The sequence below is a fragment of the Moschus berezovskii genome, chromosome 27, assembly GCF_049115385.1.
Source record: "Moschus berezovskii isolate FMDL1 chromosome 27, NW_MosBer_1.0, whole genome shotgun sequence".
In the NCBI taxonomy this organism is placed as follows: Eukaryota; Metazoa; Chordata; class Mammalia; order Artiodactyla; family Moschidae; genus Moschus; species Moschus berezovskii.
In genome coordinates, this window is record NC_142486.1 from 2,846,852 (window position 1) to 2,867,011 (window position 20,160).

General features: G+C 56.9%; 1 protein-coding gene across 5 annotated transcripts in view; it reads left to right on the plus strand.

Annotated features, from left to right (window-relative positions):
* SDK1 (sidekick cell adhesion molecule 1) overlaps positions 1 to 19,757 on the plus strand; it is a 728,747-nt gene extending 708,990 nt beyond the window's left edge. For 4 of the 5 annotated variants that reach the window (XM_055410401.2, XM_055410400.2, XM_055410403.2 and 1 more), the window contains exons 41-45: positions 3,996 to 4,160; positions 6,633 to 6,770; positions 8,879 to 8,999; positions 9,311 to 9,440; positions 18,725 to 19,757. In XM_055410401.2, the coding sequence (XP_055266376.2) occupies positions 3,996 to 4,160; positions 6,633 to 6,770; positions 8,879 to 8,999; positions 9,311 to 9,440; positions 18,725 to 18,970 (800 nt within the window). In that variant the 3' untranslated portion in view covers positions 18,971 to 19,757. Of the gene's footprint in view, positions 1 to 3,995; positions 4,161 to 6,632; positions 6,771 to 8,878; positions 9,000 to 9,310; positions 9,441 to 16,439; positions 17,631 to 18,724 lie in introns of those variants that run through there. The other variant, XM_055410402.2, reaches the window with a different exon arrangement.
* The last annotated feature ends 403 nt before the right edge of the window (positions 19,758 to 20,160 follow it).

Here is a 20,160-nt window from a genome sequence, read left to right on the forward strand (position 1 = left end):
AGCACTATCCGGTGTATTAGGGTCTGTGTTTTTTCTTTAGTCTCTTTCACGGCATAAAACTATCTTCTTAGAGGGAGAACACCACATGATTCATTCAATGTTTAAAGCCCTTGGAACAGTGACTTGCTCATAGTAAGCACTGAATAAATAGTGGTGGTTATTATTTTATTGAAAACTTGCTTGTCCCAGGCCCTGTGAAAAGCTGTGGGGGCACAGAGGTGGATGGATGGATGGATGGGTGGGAGGATGGATGGATGGATGGATGGGTGGGAGGATGGATGGATGGATGGGTGGGAGGATGGATGGATGGATGGGTGGGAGGATGGATGGGTGGGAGGATGGATGGATGGATGGATGGATGGATGGGTGGGAGGATGGATGGATGGATGGGTGGGAGGATGGATGGGTGGGAGGATGGATGGATGGATGGATGGGTGGGAGGATGGATGGATGGAGGGGTGGGAGGATGGATGGATGGATGGATGGATGGGTGGGAGGATGGATGGATGGATGGATGGGTGGGAGGATGGATGGATGGATGGGTGGGAGGATGGATGGGTGGGAGGATGGATGGATGGATGGATGGGTGGGAGGATGGATGGGTGGGAGGATGGATGGATGGATGGATGGATGGGTGGGAGGATGGATGGATGGATGGGTGGGAGGATGGATGGGTGGGAGGATGGATGGATGGATGGGTGGGAGGATGGATGGGTGGGAGGATGGATGGGTGGGAGGATGGATGGATGGATGGGTGGGAGGATGGATGGATGGATGGATGGATGGGTGGGAGGATGGATGGGAGGATGGATGGGAGGATGGGTGGGAGGATGGATGGATGGATGGATGGATGGATGGATGGATGGGTGGGAGGATGGATGGATGGATGGGTGGGAGGATGGATGGATGGATGGATGGATGGGTGGGAGGATGGATGGATGGATGGGTGGGAGGATGGATGGGTGGGAGGATGGATGGATGGATGGGTGGGAGGATGGATGGGTGGGAGGATGGATGGGTGGGAGGATGGATGGATGGATGGATGGGTGGGAGGATGGATGGATGGATGGATGGATGGGTGGGAGGATGGATGGGTGGGAGGATGGATGGGTGGGAGGATGGATGGGAGGATGGATGGATGGATGGATGGATGGATGGGTGGGAGGATGGATGGATGGATGGGTGGGAGGATGGATGGGTGGGAGGATGGATGGATGGATGGATGGGTGGGAGGATGGATGGATGGATGAGTGGGAGGATGGATGGATGGATGGGTGGGAGGATGGATGGATGGATGGATGGATGGGTGGGAGGATGGATGGATGGATGGGTGGGAGGATGGATGGATGGATGGATGGATGGGTGGGAGAAAGGAAAGATGGATGGGGGGGTTGAAAAGAAGGAATGAAGGAAGAAAGGAAAGAGGTAAGAAAGGGGAGGTGAATCGCGTCAACTGACGTTCACTGAACTCTTGAGACATGCGAGAGCCCATTGGCACAAACAGCCAGGTTAACGTAAGGAAGTGTCCTGGAGGCCCAGAGGCGGACACTGCCTTCTCTTCCCGAGTACAGGAGTAGGTCAGGGCTGGCCTCCAGGAGATGAATCGGAAAGGGTGTGATGCCCTTGGTTTCCCTCCACCCCCACCTGTAGAGTTACCAGTAGCTCGTTGAGAACAGAGATCTCATCCGGTTCCCTGTTGGCTGGAGCAGGGCCTGAGCAGAGCTTGAGCACTGACGTGGCTGTGGACGGAATGGGTGGGTGGAGACAGAGCAGGGACTCCCAGGCCTCCAGGCGAGTGAGTAGGGCCTGCAGAGAAAGCGCACCCTTCACACCAGAAGTAGACCACAGAGAACAATCGTACGTGTGAACCCTAATGGTCTCAGAAGGAAGAGGAAGCTCAAGAGATGACTTGCCATTTGGATGTTGTTAATGGTAATGGGTGTCTTGGTGGGAGACTCCTATAAATGTGAGCATTTAGAAATAACTGTCATCACGCTCCCCCTCTGCCTGTACTGAGGTCTGTGCCTTTCAAGTCTTGCCCGCATCCATTCCTTCGTTAACCCGTGACTACAAGCGCTTAACTGGTGCACACCGTAAGCCCTGTGCAAACGCAGACTCCCGCGCAGGTGATCCTCTGCTGACTACATGGCTGATCCTCTCGAGCCGCTGCTGTTCTGAGGTGTGTGATGAGGCCGTGTCCCAGAGAGCCGTCCACCCTGTGAAGCATGCACATTCAAATGTTCCTCTCCAGATCGCCTGCTCTTTGTAAAGGATCGCCTAGCTGCTCCTATAACAGAATTTATAAGTCACGGAGGATCAGTACATCAAGTGGACAGCATGGGCCCGGAGCCCACTTTTTAGCGAGCGAGCTCCTTGGAGACTGGGTTCCACAAGCAACTCGCAGGGAGCGCTGCTCGCCACGCGCCTCACCAGTCCTGGCACGCTGGGGCCCGAGGCGCGCCTGCGGTGTAGACATCGCTGTTGCCCGCCTGCTCCGGGACCACAGAGGGGCCCAACGCTCTCCCTGAGGCCACGCGGCTTGCGGGGCGAGGCAGCTTCGCACCAAGGCTGTCCAGTTGCTTCCTTTCCCTCTGCGTCTTGGCTTTCTGGCTTCAGTTTCAGTCTTGTACACGTTTTCCTGTGTGTCGGGGTTTAAAGAGTTCAGGGCCCGTTTTCACCGCGGTGAAGCGCGAGATGTCCCTTTACCGGCTTCGCCGTCTGCGTGTGCACGGTTCAGCAGCGTTAAGTACAGCCACGTGGGTGTGCCCGTCGTCTCTCGGGCTCTTCCGTCTTCCTGGACCGAGGCTCTGTCCTCAGTAAACCGCATCTCGGCCCCTGGCCCGCACCCTTCTCCCTTCTGTCCCTGTGGACGCGCTCGGGGAGCCTCCTAGACGTGGGCCCGTGCAGCGTTTGTGTGTGACGCAGCATCACGTCCTCAAGGTTCATCCACGCTGTGTCAGCAGGAGCGAGAATGTCTCCCTTTCTGAGTCCGGATCACACTTCTCTGTGTGGCCGGACAGACCACATCTTGTTTATCCATCCCTCAGTCGATGGGCACAGGTTGCTTTCATCACCTTTTGGCTCCTATCAATAATGCTCTATGAACATGGGCGTAAAAGTTCAAAATTCAATTGTCGTTCAGTCGCTCAGTCATCTCTGACTCTGCAACCCCACAGACTGCAAAAAGTCAGAATTCAGTATGTCTTTTAAAATCTGTACTTGTGTCTGGTAGCTCCCGGGAACAACCGGTCTTAGGGCGGGTTTGATGCTGAAGCCCCTCCAAAGGATGCTCGCACTCGAGGAAGTCACTTTGGGGGTTTGGTTCGGGGGATGAAGCTAGGTCCCCAGGTGAGGGACCAAGGCCCCTGAGCCCCTGCCTGCCTCTCTGTGCCAGCTGCCCGTCGGTGCCATCCCCTGTAAGAGAACACGACCCGCTATTGATTATCAAAAGCTGCACTGGGCCAGGCGCGCCACAGTGACCACCCAGTGTGGGCAGCGTGACAGCGTCAGCCCAAACCTGGGGCTGCTGGTGCACAAGGCTGCTGTTGAGCGTCTTCTCTCTGACCCTCCGGCTGGATTGTCATTTCCAATGAGAAGGCATTGGGGCTGAGAACTCAGAGCAGAGGCTGGTGTGCGTGGGGGCCTCTTGGCCCATGGGGGCAGGGGCGCATGTCCTCAGTGAGTTGGGATAGTGGGAACTTGGGGGTTAGGGACACGCAGTGGGAGGGGACAGCAGGATGTTCCAAAAAGAGCCTGCACCCTACACCAAAGAGGAGATGACAGAGCCAGAGGCCAGGAGGACGTCAGGGGAAAACGCTTCTGCCCAGCTTGCAGCCTTGGCAGCGCCTGTTCAGGAGGGCGAGGCCCCAGCCCGAGCAGCTCACCTCTGGCCCCCAGGAGGGAGCTGGGGGCTGAGGGCAGGGCGGGCAGGGTCCACCCGCCAGGCCTCCGCGTGGGAGACGGGCACCCTGACCTCCATTCTTGCTGCCCCGCAGACGAAGGCCTGTGGGACATGTTTGCCAAGGACATTCCGCGGGGTGCCACGTCCTACACCGTTAGCCTGGACCAGCTCAGGCAAGGAGTGACCTACGAGTTCCGGGTGGTGGCTGTGAACCAGGCGGGCTACGGGGAGCCCAGCAGCCCCTCCACCGCCGTGTCAGGTAGGAGCCCTGCCCAGGGACCCTGAGGGGCGGGCAGACGGCATGGGCCCCGAGCATGGCCATCCCTGAGGAGACGTCCTGGCTGCACTGAGCTCCTCTCACCCTCCGTTAGAGCCAGGGCCTCAGCTTGAGCTGGGCAGGGTTCCCCCAGGGGAGAAGGCGTCCCCTGCAAAGTGCAGCCTGAGACCCTCTGTTAACGGATGCGTCCTTACTGTTGAGCTGAAAGTTGAAAAGCAAGATTGCATCACCCTGCACCTCCCCAGCCGCCCCCAGGGAGTGCGCGGGCCCTGGACACACGGGTGTGTCAGCCCAGGCGTCCTTGAGGGATGCTGGCCGAGGGGCCCAGTGCACCCGGCACCTGAGATTGGAGGCCGAGGCCTGCCGGCTCCAGCGCCAGCCCTGGCTCTGCCATGTGGGGAGCACAGACATGAAGGGGGCGGCCAGGCTCCTTTACCCGGAGTTCAAGCGACAGACCCCGTCCTCACCAGTGACGTGACGAGGGGTGTGACCGCTGGGAGGAAGTGACTGCCCTGGGCCTGGATCTTGAAGGGTGCAGGGGGATGGCCGCAGGGAAGGGAGAGCCTGCACGAGGCTGGTGGGGAGCAGTGGGGGGACCGGCTGGGGGGCAGGCTGGTCACGGGGCCTGGACCTGCTCCTGGGGCCCCAGGCACGGGTGAGGAGTGGGCCTCCACCCCAGCTGCACCTTAGGGTCCCCCCTCGGGAACACTTAGAAAACAGTCGTGAAGGGCCCCACCCCAGACAGCAGTTGCTTCGGGGGGGCTCACGGGTCTGGGCCTGATGGTTTTCTAGCTCCAAGGTGGTCCTTCCACACTGCCGAGATTGCGAGCCAGGCTCTAGAGGTGGGGGTGGCTGCAGGCCGACCACCTGGAGCCGATTTGAGAAGGGAGCTGGCTGCAGAGACGTTTGGAGGTCGCAGGCCGATTCTGGGCCAGAAACCACGAGCCTTCCTTCCAATCAAGACAAATATGTTCCCCATCCCCATAGTCACATCTGTTTAAGCTGCTGACTGCGCTTGTTTAAACTGGAAACATCCTTCATCCTCTCCTTGAGTGAGCCTGGAGGGAGGGGAGCGTCCACGGGCACCCGGGCCCCATGCCTCCTGGTCTGGGGGCACCATGGATTCCAGGGGCGCTTGGTGAGAGGGACAACGTGGGCACCACTCGCTTGTTTAATGAAAAATAGGAAGAAAGATCAAATCTACCTCTTCTACTTCGTCTTTATGAAGAAACGTGTAAACACACCCCAAAGTAGAGAGACTGGACTAAGGAAGCCCGTCACTCGGTTCAGCAATTCAGGGTTTGCCTCCCCTGACCATGTGTAAGAAATTACAAAAGGCAGTTCCAGATGCACGGGGCTTGCAATTCTGCACATGCAGAGGGGCCGGCAGAGGCTGGTCCCGACGTAAGAACGCGGCTCCCGGTCCTCGGGGCCGTGGGCACCACGGCTCGCACATCCCTCTGAAATCCAGCTCGTGTGTGTCGGATCTAAAGCCGCCTGCCAGGGCTCCCTCCCTGTGCTTTCGCAGCAGCCAGAGAGGACTTCCACTTGTTCACAGGGCGCACACGCTTCACGTCCGTCCGCTGAGACCCTTCTGGCGGGTTTCTGCTTCTGGGCGGCGGACCTTGGGGCTCCCGTCCTGTCCCGCACATCCGATGCCCCCAACAGGGAAGCAGGTGGAAGGCACGAAGGGGACCCCAGGGCCATCCGGCACCTGGCAAAGAGCAACTCCCATCTCTCCTTAGTAAACAGAATAAAACATGAGGAAGCAGACAGTCCTCCTTCAAAGTAACTCTCAGTTTTGCTGGGGGCACGAAATACATAGAACACAGCCCCAGCCTCCAAGGGTGGGGGGCCCTGGTGCGGCGGAGGAGGCTGACAGCAGACAGGCCCCCCAGCCGCAGTGTGTGAGCAGAGGTTCCTGGGCAGGTGTGGGCGCGTCCAGCTTTCGGCCCGGAGGGGTCGGTCATGGGGCTCCCAGGCTTAGACTGAGCACACCCAGGCTCATGGGCACAGCACTTACAGGAGGGGCCAGCTTTCCACCCGAGAACTCCCTGCGATGTCAAGGATTCAGCGGGGGTTCTGGTGGCAGGCAGAGGTGGTGAGACCAGGTGGTGGCAGCAGGAATGGGGGCGGCCAGGGGATTTGGGGGTGTGTGGGGAGAAAGCCCCCATCCTGGGAGAGAGGAGCAAGGCCGGGCACTTCTGTTCCTCCCTCCCTGTAACCCAGACAGCGGGTGAAACGGGGAGAATGTAAGCTCGCTGGCCAAGGCCTGGGGTCGGGGCAGCGGAGGGGAGAGGACCCCAGGCCCGAGAGAGACAGCGGACCCAGAGCCTCTTCTCCGGGAAACTGGGGATCCACCAGGACAACCCAGCCGGGGCAGGGGTTCCCCCGACCCCGGGAACGGAGGGACGGCGCTTCCGGCCCCGTGACCGTGCGCCTGTCGCCCTGCAGCTCAGGTGGAGACGCCCTTCTACGAGCAGTGGTGGTTCCTCCTGGTGACGGCGCTCGCCAGTCTGCTGGTCGTCCTGCTGGTGCTGTTCTCACTGCTGCTGCACGGCCAGAGCAAGAGGCACCGCAACTGCGGCACAGGTGGGGACACCCCCGCCCCCCGGGGCCCGGGGCCGAGTCGCGGGCTTCCCCCTGCTGGGCCTGGGGAGCCCACACCACGCTCCATAGGGCAGGCAGAGCAGACTTCTCGCCGGAGGCAGGAAACGGGGGCTCTGGGCACCGGCGTCTGGCCGGCTCTGAGAGTCTGTTTCCACCTCTGCAGTTGCTCAAACACAGGAGTGGTTTTTAGTATGATTAAAACGTGGGCAGTGGGAGAAGGAAATGGCAACCCACCGCAGTCCTCTTGCCGGGAGAATCCCACGGTCGGAGGAGCCTGGTGGGCTCCAGTCCATGGGGTCGCAGAGAGTCGGACACGACAGAGTGAGCACACAGATTGCTGTTTTTATATCATATCTCTTTTCACCCGGAGATTTAAAGGTGTGCTAACTTTAACTGGTAAATTTGAACACATAGGTGCAATATGTAAACACTGCTAGGACCTTCCAAAGTGGAAAGTGTTCAAGAGACGAGAAGTGGCCCCTCAGTACCACGAGAACGGGCGCTCAGTCACCTCGGAGCCGCTCAGGACGGTCACAGTCGGGTCTGTGGTCCGGCCCTTCCCACCGACGGGGCCAGTGCTGCCGCTCTGAGCCCTCTGCCGCCCGGGCCCCGTTTTCCCAGCACGACTGGACCTGGCGTGGGGCAAGTGCTCAGCGAGTGTCCACAGCTGAGAGAGTCACCATCACTAGAAAAATGGACAAATGAACGCGGGCAGAGCCGGCCACGGAAGGGCGCCGGCAGCGTGGCTTGCTCCACAGGAAGGTCAGGAGCAGCCTAATGAATGGACGTTTCTAGAAGGCAGGATGGTGGGTGTTCTTAGTGCTGAAGTATAAACAGGGAGGGAACCTTCCAGGGCGCTGGAAATGGTCCTCTGTGAAAGGGGCCCTCAGATGCCGCGACCGCAGCCCCCAATACTGCGGTCCCTGCACCAAGAGAGTTAATAAAACCAGGAGGCCCTAAAGTGCCGGCCATTTGCTTCTGTAATGTTGAGCCATTCATCCCTCCAAGAAAGGATTTATTTTTTTCTGTGTAAATTCGCTTCTAACAAGTGTTCGTAAATCAGATTTGATTCCTGCGGGATTTACAGTGTATGAATGGCATGTCATTTTCCCAAGTTAATGCTATTACAGAATCCCACATCTGGTGCAGAAAAAGTCTCCCTGCCTTCCCTCTCCATCTGGGAAACAGACCGCAGAGTCCAATCTGACCCGCAGCTTCCAATCCTCAGCCTCACCCTGGAGCATTCACTTAACACCATCATTAATGCCCAGAAAAAAAGAGAAAAAAATTGTCCACCAGAATGTCTCTCTGCCCGCCCAGGAGACACACAGAGCCCAAACCGCTGTGCTACAGCTTTGTTCCACCCGTCCTGGGCGACTCGCTCTCTTGTACAAGATCAGACTTCCTCTCTGATTAGAATATTCACCTGCTCACCTCCCATCAACCCAACCCCGGCACGCAGGCTACCTCCTCTTTCATCTGCCGTTCTCTCTGGGCTGCCGGCTTTCCCCGTTGCACACAAGCAGAACACCGAGGCGGGTGGAGGGCTGTGGGGTCCCCAGCGGACAGGATCCTTGGGCTCGGAAATGCTGGTGAATTTAACAAAACATGTGTGAAGCCCCTGGTGTGTGCTCGGGCAGTGTACTGGGGGCTGGGACGTCACCAAGAACAAGGTTGTGTGAGCATCCCTGGGTCTGTGCCCCCAAGAGCTCACAGCCTAGCAGGGAAGGCAGACAGGACCGTAGGAAGCCAGCCAGCTCTGAAGACAAAACAGAGAGGTAGTGAAAGTTCATGCACTCTTGACTATTCTTTAATAAGACAGTGATTAAAAAAAATAAACAACTTGATTTTGGCATCAAGGAAAAGAAACACCAAAATGCTAATATTGTTTTGCTCCGAGGTTGACATGTAGCCTTACACTCCAGCCAAACTCTGCCTGCCCGGGGGGCTGACTCCAGTCGCCAGGCCCGGGGCTCGTCCAGAAGGCGGTCAGGAGTGCCCTGGGCGGCCCGCCCTGCTTCACGAGGCTCGGGGCTGGGCCCCAGATGTCCATTTCCTGATGGGTCTGTGCCGTCTCCACCCATCTGTAGGTAAGAGCATCTCCAACATGGAGGAGTCCGTGACCCTGGACAATGGGGGGTTTGCGGCCTTGGAGCTCAACAGCCGCCACCTCAATGTCAAGAACACCTTCTCAAAGAAGAATGGGACCAGGTAGGGGTGCAGCACCCACCCAGGGGCCCATGCCCATGGGTCCTCCCGAATCCCTGGGGCAGGAGGGCGGGCGTTACGGATGGTTTAAGGACGTTTCTAGAGATAAAGAAGAGGCAGGTCTCAGGTGTAGGGACCTGGTCTTGGGGGACGTCCAGCCCCTCCGGGCGTCACTGGAAGCTGCACGCCGCCTCGGAACTGCTTGCATGGCACCGAAGCAGTGCCAGAGGCTGTGCCTGGCTTTCCTCTCGGCGCAGCCGCGATGAAGCCGGGGGCGGGCCGGGAGGCAGGGCTGACTGGTGTCCGTCCCCCAGGTCCCCACCCCGGCCGAGCCCGGGTGGACTGCACTACTCGGACGAGGACCTCTGCAACAAGTACAACGGCGCCGCGCTGACTGAGAGTGGGGCCCTCCAGGAGAAGCCGGGCGACGCCACCGAGTCCGAGGTGGGTGCCCGCCCCCCGCTGCCAGCTCCGGCCCCTCCCGTCCCCCCAGGGCCCTGCCCTGGTCTCAGCCGCGTCTCCACACACACACAGGCTCGGGGCAGGCAGAGCCGCGCAGAGGGTGCGCCTTCCCGGACGGGGAGGATCCACGCTCGTTTCTGGTGCGTGAGGCCACCTCCCCGGTCAATCCCTGGTCCCGAGTGGACTTCGGGTTTGTAAACCTCCTCGCTGCGCTCTGTGCTCAGAAAGAGACCGGGGCAACCTGGAGGTCACCAGGGAACGTGGTGGCCTCCGGATCTCTGAGGGGTAACAGGGGCCCAAAGAACCTGGACTCCCGCCCACCCCAGACAGGGGCTTCCCCTCCCGCAAGCCTCCTGTGCGCCAGTGCAGGCTTTGGTCACAGCAGCGCCGGGTCAGTTATCGGGGTCACCGGAGTGGGCCGGGAGCCCCAGGGCCAGGGAGACCCCACCCCCGAAGGGTGTCAGCCTCCAGCCGTGACCCCCAGGAACCCCACCCCACATATCTTGGTGCCTGGGCACTCACTGCGGGGCTGGGCCCGTTCTGGGCCAGGTCTCTGTATTGGGGGGGACATTCCCTGGAGGGAGCCGTGAGGGCACCAACAGGAGCCCCAGTTCCCCGGGGAAGCCTCTTCCCCAGGAGCACATCTCACAGTCAGAGGCGAACCGGCGGACACAGGTAGGGAGCTGGGCACCCAGTCCTGACCATGGGGTTTCAAAGACGCTGCGACAGTGATGGAATTTGCCAAGCTTTTTGCCAGACACGCAGGCCCGCCCCACCGGTTGGCATTCATACTCTAAATCAATATTTAATCTAAAATAAGTCTCACCTTCATTTTGACCTGAGTTTAGGACTGATTGCGCCCTCAGGCTCAATTAAATGACTTCTTTCAAACTGTGGTTTGTGTAGGAGCCCACACGGGGCCAGCCCGCAGGCAGGGGCCCAGTGGCCATGGCCGCTCGGCCTCCGTGGACGCGGGCGCCGGGTGCCCGTCTGCACTGCAGCCGTGGGCTCGTGGAAGCGGCAAGCCGCCCTGCGGGCGTTCAGGGGGAGTACTGTGTCCACGCAAGGGGCTGTCTGTGGAGGGAAAATCGAGAACGCTAAGCCCAGCTTCCTGATGAGGCGGTTGTGGCCTTTTCCAGCTACTTGTCCCAAAGACAGCATGTCGGGAAGGGGTGGGCTGCCATCCAGCGCTCCCTGGGTCATAGGTCAGAGACGGCGCCCGTCCCCGCCTTCCTGGGCTCTCAGAGCATCGTGGACAATGGTCACAGGGACCCCGTGCTTCCCCGCAGGCTTTACGTGGCTAAGCGCTGAGTGCTTCCTCAGCCGGGCCTGGAGGCAGGCGGTTCTCGTCCTTGTCCCCAGAACACCCCTAAGGCCGAGGCCACCCCACACACGCACCCCTACTCTCAGCCTCCAGAGCCCACTGACCCCTGCCCCGCCCCTCCCCTCCTGCCCAACACCCGGGCCACAGAGGCCATTCCCAGCACTGCCAGGACTGGACTCACTGATTCTGGACTATTTGTTCATAAAAGCATGCTCAGAATGGGTTAAACGCGGGCCATTCAGTCTGTCTGTCCTCTGCCACGCGGGGGTGTTTTGCGAGTCAGATCCCGCTGATTCGCATGGAGGATTATTAAACGCCCGCGGGCACTAGGCCTATCCATGCATGTATGCAATCATGCATGCACTCATGCACACACACAGACACACACGTGCACACAGGGAAGAAGGCAGCAAGCAGGGAAGAAGGGAGCGGGGTGAGGGTCGGAGGCGAGAGGGATGTGAAACGCACACTCAATCCTGCAAGGAGGTCGTTCAGATCCTCACGAAACTGATGGGAGAGCTGAGGCTTGCCGGGGTTTTGAGTGTCTTCCCCAGACACGCACTCCTGGTGGACCTGGATGCAGACCCAGGAGGCGGGCTCCCTTCCATCCCTCCCGCCAGGCCAGACGAGTTCTCCTAGCCCGGGATGCGTGGCCGAGTGAGGGCAGGCCGTGGCGTGCCTGGTGCCTGGAGGAAGAGGCTCCTTCCGTGATTCCCACAGATGCTTTGCGGGTCCTAACACTTTCTGGTTCTAGAAAGTTGATCAAAAGTGTGGACGCCATCTCCACCAAGGTGTGTCACCGTGAACCTGGGGTTCCAGGCCCCCCAAAGCCTGTGGTAGGCAGGCACCTCCCGTGACGGTTCCGGGAGTCCAGGCTAAGAACTCGTGTTCCTGGGCTCCCCGTCTGCTCCTGAGTTCTCGGGTAGGTGCAGTGAGGCCAGTCTCTTCCCCAAAAATTCTGTGCTCCGTCGTCTTGCTGGGGCCCAGGTTCGAACCTTACAACCTGGGAGAGTTATAGGCAGATTCATATGGTCCCCACAGAGGGATCTTGGAAGTGCCAGCTCTGATGGGAGCCTTTCCTTTGAACTAGTCTGGTCTCTTAACCAGACTGAGATGTCTTTCACACACCGCGCAGTTCACGTCTTCACCGCATAGGCTGTTTAGGTGTGTGGTTTTAGTTTCCTCACATTTATGAGCTCCCCAAATTTTCTGCTGTTAACGACTTTTAATTTTATCCCGCTGTGGTCAGAGAACAGAGTTTGTATATCTCCAGCCCTCTTCTATTTATTGAGTCTTGACTTGTGGTGCAGCATCTGGCCTGTGCTGCAAGAACCCACTTGAAAAGGCCGTGTTGCTCTGCTGTTGCTGTGTGGAGAGTTCCATGTGCGTCTGCTACGTCCGGTTGATTTATCGTGCCATTCAAGCCTTCCACACTCGATCTTTCGCCATCTGTTAACGTACTGAGGTCTCCAACAGTTGTTGTTAACATTCCCCATTTCTCTCTTCGTTTCCAGCAGCTTTAATCTCCTGTACCTGGGGGCTCTGTTTGCAGGTGCATGTATGTCTATACCTGGTGTCTTCACGGTGGACAGACCTCTTTTTCAGAATCCATGTCCCTCTCGGTCCCCAGGAACAGTTTCCATCTCAGAGTCTATCTGGCCTGACATCAGTACAGTCACTCCAGCTCTCTTGGTTCCTGCGCACATGGTGTATCATTTCCATCACTGCACTTTCAACTTGTTTGAATCCTTGGATCCGAAACATGTCTCCTTGTTGGCAGCATAAAGTTGGATCCTGCTGTCTTATTCATCCGGCCAGTCTGTACCTGCTCACCAGATTGTTTAATCCATTCACAGTTCATGTGATTGCTGCTCATTCCAGAGCTGACGCCTGCCGTCCTGGCGTTTCGCCTTCCGTCAGTCTCGTGTCTCTGCCTCTGCTGGTCCCTCACCGACATCCTGCTGTTGTTAAGTGGCTACCTTCTAGTGTGGATCCAGCGGTTATTTTAATTCCCTTGTTTTTTGCTTTCACTGTATTTTTTTCAGTTGTTTATTTATAGTGGTTGTCCTCGTATTAGTATTTGCTTTAGGTTTATTCTAAATCTCAGGGACATATAGAAACTTTATTCTTGTATAAATCTGTTCTCTCCTCCCCTATCTGTGCTTATTATTATACATGTCCATATTTGTGACAGACCCAAGGATGCCTTTTTCTAGCTGTAAGAATTTTGTGTCTTTTAAAGAAGTTGAGAGGAGAAAGGTGAACAAGTCTTAGGGTTTATCATGTTAACCCTTTTGCTTACGAGTTTTGGTTCTCTTCGTTTCTCCCCGCCTTTTTGGGGCACTATGATTGCATTACTTTTCTATATATCATGGACCCAACAACACCATTATAAACCTAATACTTGAGGAAATTGCTTTTTGAATCAGATAAGAGAAGAGAGGAGCCTAGGTGCTTGCACTGCCTTTTATAATTCCCTATGTAATTATCTTCTTGCTGCTTGTGTGTGTGTGTGGAGATTTGATTTGCTGTCTGGTGTCACTGGCCTTCAACCTGACCATCTTCCATTAGTATTTCTTATAAGGTCTGCTAGCAATGAATTTTTCTGTTTTTCTTTATCTCAGAATGTCCTGTTTCATCTTCATTTATGAAAACAGTTTTGCTAAATAAAAGATTCATGATTGACGGTTCTCTTGCAACACTTGGAATGTGTTAGCCCATTTTCTCCTGTCCTCCATTGTTTCTGACCAGAAGTCAGCTGTTAACATCATTTGAATTCTGTTGGACTGGATGAGTCGTTTTTCTCCTTTCAAGCGTTCCTTTTTGCCTCTGTCTTTCAGAATGTTGACTGTAACTGATGTGTCTGGGTGAGACTCTTGCTCCGTTTATCTTACTTGTGGTATATGGAGCTTGTTGAGTATGCAGTTGTTGTTTTTGTTTGATTTTTTTTACCAGATGTGGGAAGTGTTAAGTCGTTGTAACTCTCAGTGTTTTTCCCGCTTCTTTCCTCCTTTTCTCATGCCGGTATTCTCACTTCACACCCGTGACTACACTCAGCTTTGTCACATCTATCGGGTGTTCCGGTTTGTGGTGGGTTTTTTTTTCATTCTTTTCTCTTTTTTTTTTCAAGTTGCATGACCCACTCCAATATTCTTGAAAAATCCTGTGGACAGAGGAGCCTGGTGGGCTCCAGTCCAGAGGGTCCCTTGGACTAGAGTCAGACATGACTGAGTGACTGGCCGTGGCGAGCAGCCTCTGTCAGTCTTCCAGTGCACGGAGTCCTTCCTTGGTCAGCTTGGCTCTACTGCTGAGTCCCCCCAGTGAATTCTGCATTGGGTTATGGGGTTTTCCAACTCTGGAGCTTCTCATTCGGTCCTTTTAAGTCCTTTCTATCTCTTTATTGATATTCTCCACTTGGAGTGATAGTGTCAGCATACTTTAATTCTTTAAACATGGTTTCCTTCAGTGCTTTGAACATATGTCAATAGCTACTTTGAAAGTCTTTGCTAATATCTGAGGCTCCTCAGAGGCTGCCTGCTTTCTTTTTCCCTGTGTATGGATCACGCTTTGCTGTTTTTTGAAAACAAGAAAATATTTTAAATAATGTCTTGCATTCACTTCGAATTCCCATATTCAACCCCATCTGGCCATTGTCTTTGCTGTTCGCTTATTTGTTCAGTGACTCGTCTGGACTAGTTAGGGAAGTCCCCGTCCTCAGCAGCAGGTCCGCTCTGATGTCACCCCTCCAAGGTGCGGCCTTGGGCACCCATGTGTGGCTTCCATGACAACCAGGGATGACTGAGGTCTCAGCTAGGCATCCCTTGTCTCTTGTTCTTACCTCCCCATTAAGGTTCTGGAAGGCCCACCACAGCTGGTATCACACCCAGCTGTTAACCTCCTCTCCCTGGCAGCTCTATTATTTTCGACAAGGCTCCAGGGTATAAATTACTCCAGTTGGATCCAATCACAGCCTAGCCCTTCTGCAGCCAGCAGGATGTTGTTAATCTCTGAATTCTTCAAGCCCAAGAGGGCTCCCATCAGCTGTCTCTTTGCCTGGTCCTCCCTGTTAAACCTCTGGCGGGTTTATTGCTCCACTTGTTACTATCAAGGACTTAGCTCTTCATTTCTCACCCCTGAGGTCTCCACAGTTTCCAGCAATGCCCTGAGGCATGAAAAGTGAAAGTGTTAGTCACTCTGTCATGTCCATGTTTGGCTCCTCTGTCCATGGGATTCCCCAGGCAAGAATCCTGGAATGGGTAGCCATGCCCTTCTCCAGGGTATCTTCCTGACCCAGGTACTGAACCTCGGTCTCCTGCACTGCAGTCAGATTTTTCACCACCCAAGCCACCAGGGACGCCTGCCCTGAGGCATGCCGTGGTCCAAATAAAGCTACTCCCCTGCAGCAGAGCTGGGAGCTCTCTGTTCGGAAGGGCTGACTCTCCTGCCATGAGGACCTCTGTGTCACAGCACCGAAGCTGGGGTGGGAACAATGGGCCCCTTGTGCACGGTGACCAGGGAGGCGCTGGGTGGGGATGGACGCCCCTGGGCTTCCGGCCGCGCCCCGGCCCCCTTGCATGGAGCTCCTTCCACCAGCCACAAAGGTGGGGCGGTCGAGCTCAGTGTTCTCAGCCTGCCAATCTGGTGCACGTCGGCCAGCCTCCCAGCAGCCCCGGTGCAGATGGGAGCCCAGTTCTCCCAACCACACCCCCAGTAATACCTCTGCATTGTGGAGCTGGGGACAAGCAATTGGCTGGGAGATCCCGGCGGCTTCCTCCTCCAGGTGAAACCAAATTCCTGGACCCGACGTTTTAGGCGAGGGGCCCTGGCTTCTTGGCCACACGTGCCTCTCCCTCCCCAAGTGGAGCTTCCGTCACCCAGGGTGGGGGTGTGGGGAGCAGGTCAGAGTTCAAGCGGCTCAGACTCTTGCTCTTCTTAGTGATTTTAGATTTTCTGCAGTAAATCTTGCCCCATTTGCTGTATGCCTTGGCACCATTTCCAGGGACGCTAAATGATTGTTGATAATTCGATTTCCCCCCAATTGAGTCACTGTGCTACTGTGGGGAGGACCTGCTGCTTCTTCCGGCCATTTTGGAAGTATTTTTTGTATTGGGAGTTGGTTGACAACCCAGGGAGGGGGTCCCCTGCCCACCCTCTCTTCCAGAGCCAGAAACCCCGTGAGCTCTCTGCCAGAAAAGCTCTCCTTCAAAGCTAAATCTTCACTGAAAAAGAAAAAATTGTGATGCTGTCATTTTCTCCTTGGGGTGTTTTTTAACCATTTTCAGAAATATTACTCAAGTGACAGTTCTGAGAACCGGCTCACAGGTGCAGGAGAACCTGGCTGATCAGAGTGGCTCTGAATTAGACCATCAGCCTCGCAGGACACACGCTGTGGCTCTTGATGTTTCTCCACTTAAATAAGGGGCTTTCTCTCTGTTTTATCGCCCAGCTGGTTACAAATTATATCAGGGCTACTGTTCAAATCACATCTTAAAAATTATTTTCAAAATCCACAGAAACAGTTTTCAAGGTCTCTCTGGCTTCAGCCAACTTAGACCAGCCCCCTCGCACTTAATTAATCCTCTAATAATATTGGAGCCTTTCATCTTGCCAGCACAGCACCAGAAGTCCTGAGATTATCTCTGTTCGCTGCTTGCCAGGCATCCATGCGCCTTTAGAAACTCATGGTCGGGTCTGCAGGCTCATCCAATCACAGGCTGGCCTTCCTCGGTTTCCTGGGAAACGGACTCACATCGCTACTTCATATCACACAGGAAACTTGAAAAAAAAAAAAAGACCCCGCAGCGTTTCCTTTCTGTCAATAATTCTAACTCACTAAAATACATCCTCATTAAAAAATAATAATGTCATATCAACAATAAACAGAGCAGGCAGCAAGATGAAGAATGGCATTTTGATCCTGTGCTTTCTCGTGGACGCGAAAGCAGACCTGAACAGGAACCCCGAGGCCCTCACCGCAGCCCTGTGTGTCCCGAGACGGGGGCACGTTCGGCCCCTCCCTAGAGGAGCAACGAGAAGCTGGGGGAACAGCTCCTGGTCTCCCCCCTCCATTCTGTGCGATGGTTTTGTTCTGTCCCAGCGGCTTTGGGCGCCCCGCCACCCAGGGCCCACAGCCCCATCCCCCAGGGGAGCACTCAGTTCTTCCAGGAGCAGCGGGAAAACTCCCAGGGTGGGTTCCCGTTGGCTCACTGACCTTAAACCTCCACGGACCGCCCACCTCCTCCACCAGCTGCTCTGGGACCCCGAGGTGAGCGGTCAGGTCCCTTGGCATTGTAGAGGGAGGGGTCCCAGGACATTGGACAGCTGACACCATGCTGGATGAGGGCCTCCGTCCTCAGAAACCTCGCCATGGAGGTCGGCATGGATGTGGAGCTGCCTGGAAGCGCGTGTCCCACATAGGACAGCATCTCCTCACCCTGACTGAGCTCACCATCAGACCCTCGGTCTGGGGGCCTGTACCATAGTCTTGGGCAGTCTGCAGGGCCTGGGCCTTCCACACCCCCAGGCACTGCAGCGTTCCCCACAGAGGACACACAGCATCCCCCAGGGGCTGTGAACCCGACCCGGGAGGGGATGGAGTGTAGACCTGACCCGGGAGGGGATGGAATGTAGATTGGTCCTTGGAAGGAGATGGAGTGTAGACCTGTCCTGAGAGAGGAGATGCTGTGTAGACCTGTCCTTGTAGGGAATGAAGTGTAGAGCTGTCCTGGGAGGGTATGGAGTGTAGACCTGACCCGGGAGGGGATGGAGTGTAGACCTGACCCAGAAGGGATGGAGTGTAGACCCGTCCCGGGAGGGGATGGAGTGTAGACCTGACCCGGGAGGGGATGGAGTGTAGATCTGTCCCGGGAGGGGATGGAGTGTAGACCTGACCCGGGAGGGGATGGAGTGTAGATCTGTCCCGGGAGGGGATGGAGTGTAGACCTGACCCAGGAGGGGATGGAGGGCAGACCTGACCCGGGAGGGATGGAGTGTAGACCTGACCCAGAAGGGATGGAGTGTAGACCCGTCCTGGGAGGGGATGGAGTGTAGATCTGTCCCGGGAGGGGATGGAGTGTAGACCTGACCCGGGAGGGGATGGAGTGTAGATCTGTCCCGGGAGGGGATGGAGTGTAGACCTGACCCAGAAGGGATGGAGTGTAGACCCGTCCTGGGAGGGGATGGAGTGTGGACCTGACCTGGGAGGGGTTGGAGTGCAGACCGGTCCTGGGAGGGTATGGAGTGTAGACCTGACCCGGGAGGGGTTGGAGTGTAGACCTGTCCTGGGAGGGGATGGAATGTAGATCTGTCCTGGGAGGGGTTGGAGTGTAGACCTGTCCTGGGAGGGGATGGAGTATAGATCTGTCCTGGGAGGGTATGGAGTGTAGACCTGACCCGGGAGGGGATGGAATGTAGATCTGTCCTGGGAGGGGTTGGAGTGTAGACCTGTCCTGGGAGGGGATGGAGTGTAGACCTGACCCAGGAGGGGATGGAGTGTAGATCTGTCCTGGGAGGGTTGGAGTGCAGACCGGTCCTGGGAGGGGTGGGACAGGTTGAACCTGCCCTGGTTCAGACTCGTGAAGCAAGAGTGCAGTGGATTCATGTCCTGGAACCGCTCAGGCATAGGGCCGGGCGGGGGAGCAGAGCCTCTGGGAGCAACGAGCTGGCTCCCGCTGCCCAGCTTGGCCCCCGTGGACACGCTGAGCTCTGCGTGGTCTGGTGGAGGCGGGCCCTGAGGTGGTCCACGCGCAGGTGGTAGGGAGAGGGAAGCAGGGTGGGGTGGGGGGGGGAGGAGAGAAAGAGGGGAGCGGCCCCATCCCGCCTTAGACGGCCGCTCCTGCTCCCCGCTCGGCCCCGCTGCCCGTGGCCCCCAGCCCCGTGCGTCCCTCCCCTTCAAGACCGCCCGCACCCTCCCAGGCAGCGCGCCCCGTCCGTCTGCCCACAGGTCACCGACTCCGAGTCCGAGGACGCGCACCCCCAGCACTCGTTCGTCAACCACTACCTGAGCGACCCCACCTACTACAACTCGTGGAAGCGGCGCGCGGGCGCGGCCCCGCACAGGTACGAGGCGGTGGCGGGGGCGGAGGCCGGGCCGGCCCCGCGCGCGGTGGTCACCACGCAGAGCGCCGTGTTCGCGCCCACGGCCCGCGGCGCCCGGACTCCGCTCACCGGCTTCTCGTCCTTCGTGTGAGCTGAGCGCGGCCGCGTGGGGACGGTCGCCTCCCGGAACTGGGCTCCAGCTGGGCTGAGAGGATCTGACGCTGATGGTTGATTTCACCCCCTTGTGAACACGATTTCAATTAGGAACGTTTTTTTAACTGGCTTTTTGTAACATCGCTGCGGGAAGCAGGTTTCTTTGTTTTTCTTTTCTTTCTATGAGAAGGTGTGTTTCGCCGGGTGCAAGGGCTTGGCACCCCGACCTGGGAAGGCCTGAGCCCTGAGGGCCTGGCTTCTCCATCGTGCGGCCCGGGAAGGCTGGGGGACGGGCAGGGGTCCTGCAGGCCTCTCCTCTCTCTGCTCTACCTCCTGCCTGAGAACCAGCGCCCATCGGGGGCTCCCGGAGCGAGGAGCAGGTGTCTGACCTGGGCCCGGAGCCTCCCGACCTCGTGCGTCCGTCTCTGAAATGTCCTCACTCAGCAGCTTTAGGCGAGGAGCCGGCTTCACAGTTCCTGGCAACAGGGCGACAGAGGCCAAGGTTCATTCCAGGGGTGAAATACTCGGGGCTTTCCCGCTTCGGTCATTTCTTTCAACCCCCATCGTCCAGGAGGGGGAAGCGTCCCAGCTGAGAGCCACCTCCTGCACCCCCCAAGCTTGGTCCTCCCAAGTGCACAGCACAGGCCCGCCTGCCCCACCCTAAGGAAACGAGACAGTGGCCGCAGAATCGCTAGTTGTGTAAGAGGTGTGCATTGTTAACCAGAGTATTTTTTAAATCTTTTTATCTTTTTTTAAAATATGTCACATGAAATGAATGCCTCTCAGCCGTCTGCAGGTGCCTTTCTATTCATTGTTTAGCTTTGTCCGCGGGAAAGACAAAGAGCCACGGTGTCTCCAAGTAAAGCAGAACGGCTCTGAGAAGAAGGGGTCCCCAGTACCCCCCGACCCCACCCTGTGCCCCCCAGGCCCTCCCGTGCGCGTGGCCGCGTCCTTCCTTGGCGCAGCGCTGTGGTCCTGTCCCCTGACCCCAGGCCAGCTCTTAGCCTTAACAGGTTTTCTGGAAACCTTTTTTCCCTTTAATTGCTGTTGTTTTGTTTTCAGTTATTTTTAGCTATGTGGAAGTAGCATGAGCTGCTTTGAAAATGAGTCCAAACTGTAGCTCTGCCTCTAGTGCATCACACCGCTTTTGTGCTTGAGTGGGAGGTTCAGGTGGTCAAGCCCCAGCCT